The sequence below is a fragment of the Drosophila montana genome, unplaced genomic scaffold (genome assembly GCF_035044405.1).
Source record: "Drosophila montana isolate Dmon_TW-CO22-7 unplaced genomic scaffold, ASM3504440v1 contig_1409_1, whole genome shotgun sequence".
Lineage (NCBI taxonomy): Eukaryota > Metazoa > Arthropoda > Insecta > Diptera > Drosophilidae > Drosophila > Drosophila montana.
This window is the reverse complement of record NW_026996361.1, coordinates 833,984-845,847: the sequence shown is the minus strand read 5'-3', so window position 1 is coordinate 845,847 and position 11,864 is coordinate 833,984. Positions and strand designations below refer to the sequence as shown.

Here is an 11,864-nt window from a genome sequence, read left to right as displayed (position 1 = left end):
AAACAACTAATCAAAATTGCTAACTTTTCAGCTAATCACTTAAACACACACACTATTGCAGCTAATCATTTACACACAGACTCTGTCTAATGCCTAAAATGCTTAATGTGCCTTTCAATATGAATATTTTGGTTAGAACATTTAATCTAATATTGATCTTCCCCATAGAAACTGCTCGATGAGGTTCTGGCCGAGCGAGAAAATGTCGAGGATCTTAATGACAACTGTGAGCTGCTCATGGAGCAAAGCGCCTGCACTCGCATACGTGATCAAACCATTGAGACTCAGGCCAATTACACAAAATTGCTGACTTCTGCCCAGGGTCTGGTTGCCAAGATCGAAAAGAATCTGTCGGATCACACCGAGTTCCTCAATTACAAGAAGGAAATGGATGCCTGGATCGAAAAGGCTCAGCAAGTACTCAACGATTGCAGCATCGACGGTGATGCTTCAGTAATTGCACAAAAACTGGAGACTGTCAACGTAAGTTATAGCTCTTAAAAAGAATTCACACAATAATTAATGATCTGGGAGCCAAGTAGTAAATAGACCGTTAAACGGAAATTTTAACATTTTCACTCACAAGTGTGGAAGATGGGTGAAAGATTTTCGTTCGAAGCTTTATTTCATTCTATCGGCTTTAAATTCCTGTTTTTAGATCTGACTAAAAATAACTGTAGCCGTATTTATTTTAGGAATATTATCTTTCTGTTTAGAAAAAAAAATTTTCTTGTTTCGCCTATTTTTGAAATTCCACTTACAAAATCGAAAAAGAGGTGGAAAAGTCTTAATAAAAATTTGAATGATCCCACTTGTCTTGGCCAAAGGGGGGCAATGCTAGCTGTCTACTATATATAACAAAATAATTATTTGTTTCCAGTCATTGGCCTCCCATTTGCCCGAGGGTCAGCATTTGCTGGCCATGGTGCAAGATGCCTACTCGAAGGCCTCCAATATTACGCCCGAGGATAAGCAGGAGAAACTGCGTGAGTTGATGACCAAGGTGCGCGAGGACTGGGATGCATTGGGTCTGGCTGTCAAGCAGAAGCTCACTGACTTGAAGCAGGCACAAAATCGTTGGAACGATTTCGCAGCCAACAAGGATAAGCTCGATAAATGGCTTATTGAAACAGAGAAGAAGCTCAAGACAGCGCCCGAGACCAAGGGTGAGCTGAGCGAGATGAAAACCCTGTTGGAGCGCTACAAGACGCTCGGCAATGAGCTCAAGCAGAAGGGCAACGATCTGGAGCAGCTAATGTCGGAGGCACGCGATCTGGGCACCGAGGTGGATGCCGTCAACCGTTTGCAGTCGCGTTGCGATAAGCTGAAGAACGACTGCGCCGGCTATATCAGAGATCTGGAGCAGGAGATGATCGACTATAATGCCTATCATCAGAGCCTGCAGGATGTGGAGAAATGGCTGCTGCAAATCTCGTTCCAGCTGATGGCCCACAATTCGCTCTTCATTTCGAATCGTGAACAAACGCAAGAGCAAATTAAACAGCATGAGGCGCTGCTGGGCGAGATCCAAAAGTATCAGACCAATTTGGATGACCTAAATGCCAAGGGTCAGGCACAAATTAAACGCTATGAGCCGACAACGCCTGGCATACGGCCGACCGTGGAGTCACAGCTGAAGAACATACAGGACAGCTACAATTCGCTGCTGCAGACATCTGTACAAATCAAGAATCGCCTGCTCGAGTCGCTGGCCAAATTCCAGGAGTACGAGGACACGCTGGACAACATCATGCGCAATCTGGAGGCCTATGAGCCAATCATACAAACTGAACTGGACGCACCAGCCACGAGCCTGGAGTTGGCACAGAATCAGCTCAAGTGTGCCCAGGATATGCAAAATAAACTGAACAATGAAAAGTCCAGGCTGGCAGCAGCCGTCCAGGCATGCGAAGCAGCCACAGCATCTATAAGCCGACCCAGCTCTCCTCTGGAGACAGCCATGCATGCCATACCCGAACGTGAACTGATCGTGCGCGCCAAGCTCGAAGATCTGCTGGATCAGGTGGGTTATATAATAGAATGAATACCTTACACATAGTTTTTGTACTGCATTTGTAGTTGTTGTTTACCTAGCAAAAATATTAACTAAAGTAGAAATAGGCGAAATGCGTGGAGAACATATTTGAAAACTAAGGCTGCATTTAGGAGAAAAAAATCGGATTGCAGACTCCGATTATATTTGTTTTGATTATGTAAATAATTCCTTAAAATTATTTTCTTTGTGTTTATTGATGATACATGATTTTCCTGCTATTGATTAGAGATTTAATTAACAGATGATACAAATTAGTATGAATCGCCTTGAAAAACTTAAAGTGCAATGATATATATGTTTTATAGACATTCTTCTGATTTTGAACCACACAAAGAAAGAAACTACAAGTGTTTCAAATAATTTTTAAAATTCACCGACACAAGCGGAAAAAGGGTGAAATTACTACATTTGCTGTTAAATAAGTGAAATAATGTCTGTTAGTAATATATTTATGGCTATAAATATATCAGCCAATTTTAATTAGAATTTTCATCCAAATGCGCCCAATGGTTCTCATCTATTCGCCTATTTCTACGTTTGCAAAACTCTAAGGGTAACCAGCTTAATTTTTTATTTGCTAACCAATGCATCTTTTGTAATTTGATTTAATTTACTTTTATTCCTAATACCCTCCAACTACACCAACTTTATCAACTCTGCCAACTGAACCACAAACTACCCCAACCGCTCTAACTTTTGTTGATTTGCCGCACCGTAACTATTGTTGTTGTTATTGTAAAAAAAAAACCAAATAAATGCACTACCACGCGCACTTTGCTACCGCCTGCGAATGCTATGCTTGACCTTGCCACTAAAAAGCAACCGCCGCCAAATACTCAGAGCTCAACCGACGACGACGCTGATAACGATCTCGACGTTGAGCTCAGCGATGTGAATGAGGCGCTGTTGGATCCAATTGCTCACGAGCGTATTAGCAACTATCGTCGCATAGTACGCCTGAATAGTGCACACGTGAGCAAGCTGAATGCACTCGTCGCTAAGGTAAGCGGGTCTGGAAACTCCACTTGAAATGGTGGCGGCTTGGCTTAACACTAAAATCGCAAATCTCAAATCTAATGTCAATTGCAAACCCAAACTGCCCATCAAAAACCTTTGGCTAATCGAGCGGCTATTTTACAGGTGCAATCCCACTTGGGTGGTCTGACTGCATCCGTTAGCGAACTGGAGCAACAGCAGAAGCAGCGCGCCGAGCTGCAGGATTGGGTCAAGCGGCAACAGAGCTCTGTCTCCGATTGGCTAATGCGACCATGCAAGCTGCGTCCCGAGGCCGCACAGCAGGAACTGGTTGCCATGAACGATCTATTGAATTCCATTGGTGACAAGCGATCGCAGCTGATGCTCGAAATGACAGGATCACGTAAGTATATGGAAAGCCTTATAAAATATATAAAATATATACAGTCTGTTAGGTTTTTTGTCCAATATTTAATGCAAAAAGAATTTGGATTAAAATACCCACAAAACTGAAAAGAAAACTGTTTAATTCCTGTAATAAATTTCCAGCCTCTTGCTAAATATATGATTAATTGATTCGATAAAACCACAACCACAAATATTAAAAACTATTCGATTCTTTTTCGATAGTGGGCGATGAGGATACGGATCTGGATGACAACATTGACAAGCTGGAATCGGAGCTCATGGACGCCATTGCCAAGAAGCAGGCGGGCCAAAATGTCATCGATGGCTATCGCCAGGGCATGCAGGATGTGCAGAACTGGTTTGATACGTTGATCAAGCGCATGGATGTGCTGGATCGCGGCTCTGGCCTGAATTGTGCCCAGAAAATGGCAGCCATCAATGAGATAAAGAACGAATACGAGCTACAGGGCCATCCCAAGATACAGGAGCTCAAGGGCAAGGCCGCCCAGGTGGCTGAGGTCATCAGCAATCTGGATGGTCAGCAGGTGGAGGAGCAAATGAAGTCGTTGGATCGTCGCTTTGCCGATCTGGGCAAGCGCATCGATCGCAAGGCGCAGCTCTTGGATGTGACCAACAAGGGCGTGGACGGTGCCAAGGGTGAAATTGACCAACTGCAGCAATGGGTGAAGCAGCAAATCGAAGAGCTGCAAGCACCAGCGGCACTGGGCTATTCGCCCAAGGATGCCGAGGCGCGTCAGCAGAAGATCAAGAGCCTGATGAAGGATGCGGAGGCAAAGCAATCGCTGGCCGATGTGCTGGACAAGCGCATAGCCAACATGCAGCCCGAACTGGAATCGGCGGAATATGCCCAACTGGAGTCGGCGTTGCGTAATCTGAATAGCGAGAATCGCAATTTGTCTGGAGTGCTAAAGGCAGAATTGGATCGCGCTTTGGAGGCGAGCAAAGCACGCAAAGCGCTGGAGAATGATCTGGACAAGGCGCGTCAATGGCTGAAGGCCAAAATCTCTGAGGTGCGCAAATTGCCCGTGTATCATCCGCTCACCTCCGCTGAGATTGAGAAGAAAATCGCGGAGAATAAGAAATACGATGATGATGCCAAGCAATTCAATGACAGCGTCCTCAGCGATGTACAGCGCCAAGCGGCGAACATCATGAAGGATTGTGGCGATGCCGACAAGGCAGCGCTGCAGCAGATTCTGGATGAAATCGCCGCCGACTATCAGACGCTTAAGGATGAGAGCGGCAAGCGTGGCAAGTCCTTGGATGATCTGCTGCAGGGTCGCAAAGCATTCGAGGACTCAATGAAAAAGATGGGCGACTGGCTGAACGAAATGGAAACCGCAACCGAAAGTGAACTGCGCACCACCAGCCTGCCGGTGCTCGAGGAGCAGCTGGCCCACTACAAGAAGCTGCTGCAGAATGCCGACAATATGGGTGGACTGATTAACGATGTGTCCGAGCAGGGCAAGAGCATTTTGCCCACGCTGAGCAATGCGGACAAGCTGAAGCTCAACGATGACATCAAGAACATGAAGGATCGCTATGGACGCATCAAGCAGACCATCGATGATCGCGTCAACGCGCTGGGTGATCACATCAAGAAGTACAAGGACGCCAAGAACAGACTGGCCGACTGCAGTCAATTCCTGGGCAACATACAGCAGCGCATGCGCGAACTGAACCGACCCATTGGCTCCCGGATCGAGGATGTGCAGGATCTACTGGGCGCCTACGAGGGCATACTGAAGGAGCTGAAGGATAGCAAACACAAGATGGGCGACATGCAAATGGATGATCTGCCCGAATTGCAGAGCATTCTCACACAGCAGGACGATATGATTAAATTGATTGAGGATCAGTTGGCGCATCTGCGTCAGCTGCTGATGCTGCGCGAGCAATTTATTGCCCTGATCAATGAGATAATCGCCTTCATTATGAAGTACACCGATGTCATTATCGACATAGAGAACTCACCGGACAGCCTCGAGGATAAGATCAATAAATATGACGATGTTATTGTCAAGATACAGGAATGCGAGGGCCTCTTGGCCTCGGCCAACGATAAGGGCCAGAAGATTGCCTCCGAGGGCAATGCTGCGGATAAGAACAGCATCACCGAGCAGCTGCAATCCTTGAAGAATCAGTTGCAGAACCTGCGCAAGGCCGTGGAATCGCAGCGCCAGAAGCATCAGCTACAGCTCGAATCTCACAAGAAGATGGCCGCCGATCTGAGCGAAATACTCGACTGGCTGCACAACAATGAAGGCATTGCCAAGTCCCGGCCCCTGCTCGATCGCGATCCCGAGTCCGTGGAACGCGAACTCCAGAAGCATCACGCCCTGAGCAAGGACATCGATGCCCAACTGCAAAAGTTCAATCGAATCAACGAGAGCGTCAAAACGGATGTGGGCATGCCCAGCTCCCTGCTGGAAATGCTCTCCGAGGGTCGCTCACTGGTCGCCTCGCTGCCTCATGAGCTGGAGGAGCGCGAAAAGTATTTGAAGAACAATCGCGACTCGCGCCTGGAGTATATGCAGCTGGTGGCCAAGTTCAACGATTGGGTGCACGAGGCTGAGCTGCGCTTGCAGAACAGTCAGCATGGCATTGACTACGAGCATCTGATGCACGATCTGGACGAGCACAAGATCTTCTTTGGCAACGAGGCGCCCATACGCAATCTGGTGCACAAGCAAATCCAGGAGGCATCCGACAAGATTTGGTCCTCGCTCAACAGCTACGAACAGTCCGAGCTGTCGGCCGAGCTGACACAGTTCCAGACCAAGCTGGCCAACACCTTGGCCAATGCCAAGACCCAGCAAAGCGAGCTGGAAAAGGAAGCGGAACGCTGGCGCGAATATCAACAGTCCATCGATCGCGTCAAGGCCACCATTGAGCGCACCAAGTTCAACGATGAGCCCGTCCAGAATCTGGCTGGCCTGCACTTTAATATTCAGAAGTTGTCGCATGCCATTGGCAATGTACAGGTGAGCTAATCAAATAATTGTCAAATATTTGCATCTGCTTTAGCCCCATATAAAAATCGTTGTCCGAAATGTTTGCACAATATCAGATATGTATACTTAAATAAGTCGTTAGAGCAAGAACATAATAAACAAATTTATCTTCTATGCTAGCCAATAATATCTTATATCAATTAATTATCAGGAGTATCTTTAAGATGCCTATAAATTTAATTTCTGATTTCTGTGAGACTTAAAAAAATTAATTTAAATTCTTCCGTAATTTCGGCAATTTTTATGAAATTTGTAAAGTTTGTTAAAAACAGCATATTATATATTTTGTTCGAACTCACAGAGTCTATGCTCTTTGTTCAGCTTAATAAATCAGCAAAAACTAGAGGGGATAAAGGGGAAACTCCGCGTTATTTATACTATCAAATTTTTCATACTATCGTTCCTATGAGAGCTATATAATATAGAAGTGTCAAGCTTATACAATTTATCGACAGCAAGGAAGTTTGGTCAGGATATCATTATTATTATCAGTTTAGTGTAGTCTTTGTACAGGAGAGATTTTTTTAAAATATTTTTCAAAGCTTTAAGGACATATTCAAAAAACATATAAAATGTGTACATAGGTCAAATATTTGTTTTAAATTATAACAAATTTTATTTAAATATGACAATTTTAGACAAATTATTTTATTAAAATAACGCATCATCCCTAGGCTTTTACGTTTTAATTGAGGATAAATAAATTAATAATATTATATCAGCATCATATAATATTTACAAACAAAAGAGTAATGTGATATTTAGATCCTATATTCTAATCTAGAGGCTAAACCATGAACAACTACCCAAACCTCGTGGAAATCGGATGAGATTTGACCGAGTTATGGGGGTGGAAGGTCAGACCTATGTCTATATAGGATATTTGAGGGTAACATTTCGACATTAATTTTGACCAAGAATAATGTTGTGAGATTAAGATGCCATATTGTTCTAGAGGCTAAACCACGAACAAAGAGCCAAGCCTCGTTAAAATCGGATGAGATTTCACCAAGTTATGGGGTTGGGAAATTTCTACCTATGAATATTTGAGGGTACCATTTTTAGATGAAAAATTGATTTCGTATATATGTATGTATGTTTGTATGAATGTACGCAAGTGTATATATATGAATGCATGTATGACTGCATGATTGAATGTGTGTATCTGTTTATGTATGTATGTATGTATGTGTGTGTGAATGTTTGTGTATGTGTGTGTATGTATGTATGTGCGTATATATGTATGTATGCATGCATGTATGTAAATTGCCTTATAGAATAGCAATAGCAGACCAATTTGTCTTGTTGCGCGGAAAATTTAAATAGGAAAACGTATTTATTAACGCTGCCCTTCTCCTCGATTCTCAAAAATGTAAGTAAGGCTTGCAGGCCTTACCTCTGAATTAGGCGCAGGCGGCTTCAACGCTGGGAGCTGAGTAGCTGGAGGAGGAGCACCAAGGGGGCGGAGGAGGTGGCGTATGTTTATAGGTATGTAGGAATGTAGGAATGTGGCAATGTAGGTATGTAGGTATTTAGGTATGTAGGTATTTAGGCTTTTAGGTATGTAGGTATGTAGGTATGTAGGTATGTATGTATGCATGTATGTATGTATGTATGTATGTATGTATGTATGTATGTACATATGTATGTATGTATGCATGTATGCATGTATGCATGTATGTATGTATGTATGTATGTATGTGTGTGTGTTTTTATGTATATATGTGTATGTATGTATTTTCACATGAATTTTGATAAAGAATAATGTTGACACCTTGCCCGTGGCACGTTTAAAAGAAATTCTCTCAAAGATCTTTGAAAATGAATTTTAAACCGATCAAAAACGTTTCATATAAACGTTTTTCGAAATTTTTCCACACATACGGGTGGAATTTCCCAAAACTCCGTTTTAAGTTGCACCTTCATCACATAAAGTAACTACAGTGAAAATTTCAGCTTTCTAGCTCTTACGGATTGGACTGTGCGTTGATCGCCAATCAGTTAGTTAGGACAAACAGTTTTAAATATAGAGAGTATAGCTGAGAATTAATTAACACATAATATTACATCAGCTCTATGTAATAATGTAATATTTACCAGATGAGTCAGAATTATTTAAAAGCCTGGCAATTAATCGGATTTAAAGTCTCTTTTAAACCCTTTATTGTATGAATTTGCAACCTTCGTATACATATTTATGTTGAAATATCCATGGCCAGCAAAGACCTGTTTAAATGAGTGTGACACAACGCATATCTTTCATAAAACTGTAAAACAGGAATATGTATCTGCAGCATTTGTTTTTTGAATGTATCTGCAGATGACTTTCACACAGAGTGCAGTCTGTGGCTCCGCGTACGATTTGCCGGCCGGCAAAAGCAATATAAACTTTAGCTGCATTGTCCGCTCTTTAACTGAAACTCTCGTGTGCGCTCTTTTGTGACGCCCTCTCTCTCTTGCTCTTTCTCTTAGATTTGAGCAAACTTTGAATAGTTGTTTACTTTCGTTATGTCTGCGCCTTTCACCTTGAAAACTTATTAATGAGTTAATCTTTTAACCTGCACTTGTTAAGCTTATCAACGACTATTCAGACTGTCAAACATAGCTGTTGCCCCAACATAGTTCAAACACATACATATACATACATATATGTACATATGCTTTAAGGCCAGCTGTTTCAGTTGAGCTCATGACATCATCAGCAAATCCACAGAGAATATAAACCAGTTTTTCGCTAGGGCTGCGCAATCAATATAAACAAAATGTCTGTAAGGCAATTAAAAACCTTCATTAAGATAGTTTAGTAGTTCTAAAAATAAAAAAATACTTAGTTTTCTTTTTTATTATTTAAAAGGTTTAATTACAATATGCAAACATGCGCTATGCCCTTTGCCCAGCCCTTTTGGCAACCACGTTGTGCGGCATCAACAAACACATGTTTAGCAACTTTTTTTTGTTCGCCAAGCGCTGAGCGAGCTTTAAGAGCGCACTTCGTTTTCGGCTCTCTGTGGACAGCTGTTTTGTTGTTGCTGTTTGCCCATTGGCATGCCGGCTTGTGGCCAGTTGAGATAGTAATGGTGGCGTATGCGTGATATTGTGTGTGTGTGTGTGTATTGGTGAGCTGTGTGACGCAGTCAAGAGCAAAATATTGCCTGACACTGCCCACGCCTAAGGCCGGCGAAGCCATCACACCGACCTGCCCCCTCTCTCAGCTCATTGTGCACATGAAAACGTGTTCATTCGACATGTTTTTTGCGATTGGCCGCACAGTCGCAACCCTCTCTTGTCTCATTTTTAGTGGCGCTCTTTGGCAGGCTGCCGCTCTGCCGCAATCAGGCTCTCTTAGTTGGTTCTAACTCGTGCTTGGGCATATGCCGTGCTTTTTTGTGAAATTCACTTCTAGTTGAGACGTTTAACTGAGCGGTTGCCTGTGTTTTATGCGGCTTATTAAGTGAAGAAACAGCGACAAAAGCAAAATCAAAATCAAAAGCAATTAAAAGGCAAAAGCAGAATATAAAAAAATAGTGTTATATTTGTTTTTGTGCGCAAAGCTTTGTTAAATTTGAATAAGTTGTTTCTTTCGAACGTTCTAATAAAAATGCCATGTGCTTGAAAAGCGCAAATTGAAAGAGAGCGAGACAGAGAGAAGAAGAAGCAGACAAAACAGACAGCAAACGTATTTAAAGCTAACGTCATCAACAAACAAGAAATAGAAGAGCAAAAAAATCCGTTAAAGAAATACAATATACATATATGTGTGTATATAGTTTTATATAAAAGAAAAACAAAAGATACTTTCAAGTGCTACAGTAGATACGTACGAGCGCGTGTGTCGAGGTGAGAAATTCGAAGATACTCGAAATCCATATGCCACATGCACAGGCATACGCATATGTCAAAGTTGAGCTACAAAATGTCAAAAGAAAAACAAAACTTGATGTAAAACCGCAGTCGGCGTTACAGTAATAACTCAATATATTCGAAAAGTAAAAAAAGACAATAAACAAAAAGCAAACAAACATACACATACACAGTAATTCGGAAGCTTTATACATGCATACATATAGTTATATATATTTACTACTATATATATAAATGTATATATATATTTACATATATTTTCCTTATATACCTATATCATTTCTAATACATAAGTTTATATTGTGCAAATCCAACGAGCCAATCTGTGTACATAAATCTGCTGCCGCAAATCAAAATTGAAATATTTTAACATTTCCTGTTAAACCGCTGTTGTTATTGTTATGCTTTTTGTTGGTCTTGTTGTTGTTGCAGAGCCAAAACAGTGACCTGTCGCTAGTGAATCAGCAGGCGCAGTCGCTCATACGCCAAGCGGACGCACGGAATCGCCAACTGATTGAGCAGGATAACGCTGCCCTTAACCGTGACTGGCAGGACCTGGTGCATAGCCTGGAGCAGAGGCGCGACAAGTTGCAACAGTTGGCCGAGCATTGGGATAGCTTTGAGAACGGCTTGCACGGCTGGGAGAAGGCATTAGGTCGCTTGGAGGATAAGTTCCGAAATGTCGATCCAACTGTAAGGTCGCGACGTCATTTGGAAGATACAAAGAATGCCATTCAGGTGAGTTAACAGCCACAGTTAACAGTGCACTGTCAAGTGTGCCATTACTGTAAATATGTTGCTGAGCCTGTGTTTGGGCACATGAGCTCATTGGGCTAGGCCTAGCTTAATTGATTTATTATTATTTTTATTATGCGCACATGTGTCTGTATAGATGTGTATACATGCAACTAATACTTAGTAGATTCATTCATTCATTTAGTTGCCTTCCCCAATGTCTGACTTCATATATGCACGCACACTGTTGCCCGTTTATATGTATATGTATATAGTATATGTTTATATAAGTTTGTACATATCTAAACACTATGCCGCCGCCAAGTTCATGGTCACGCCAAGTTGACAGAGAGCTTGCGCTCTCTTACTAAAGCAGGCCTTTGGCTCTCCCGCTCTTTAACAGCTGTCCAAACTGTTATTGATTGACTATGTAAAGCCAAAAACAAAAGTCAACATTTAAACTTTCAATTTCTTTGGGATATTTTTTTCTATTCCCCATTTTAATGATCTGTTCGCAGTTAATCACAGCTTAACATTTGTTATATGCAAATTGTGTTTGCCCTGTTATACAACTGTGGTGAATTGTTTACGCAAATAGCATTTAGAAGCATCTTTACGAGTTTTGTTTTTGTTATCAACAATGTGACTGATTTGTTGTTGTTGTTTTTTTTTTTGTCGCTTGGCATGACTTCATAGTGTGCGATAAGTTTTGTTGATTGCGTTAAATGTAAAGAGAAAAACTTATCAATTTTCAAGCTAAATATAGCTCAAGTTATTTAAAGCGAAGCATTTAA

The 11,864-nt window shown here is 42.0% G+C and overlaps 1 protein-coding gene across 16 annotated transcripts in view; it reads left to right on the top strand.

Annotated features, from left to right (window-relative positions):
- Nucleotides 1-11,864, top strand: part of Msp300 (Muscle-specific protein 300 kDa) — a 124,157-nt gene that overhangs the window by 51,124 nt on the left and 61,169 nt on the right. For 8 of the 16 annotated variants that reach the window (XM_064683230.1, XM_064683294.1, XM_064683245.1 and 5 more), the window contains exons 8-13: nt 169-483; nt 881-2,023; nt 2,876-3,058; nt 3,197-3,434; nt 3,662-6,444; nt 10,768-11,073. In XM_064683230.1, the coding sequence (XP_064539300.1) occupies nt 169-483; nt 881-2,023; nt 2,876-3,058; nt 3,197-3,434; nt 3,662-6,444; nt 10,768-11,073 (4,968 nt within the window). Of the gene's footprint in view, nt 1-168; nt 484-880; nt 2,024-2,875; nt 3,059-3,196; nt 3,435-3,661; nt 6,445-10,767; nt 11,074-11,864 lie in introns of those variants that run through there. The other 8 variants (XM_064683238.1, XM_064683299.1, XM_064683308.1 and 5 more) reach the window with 2 other exon arrangements.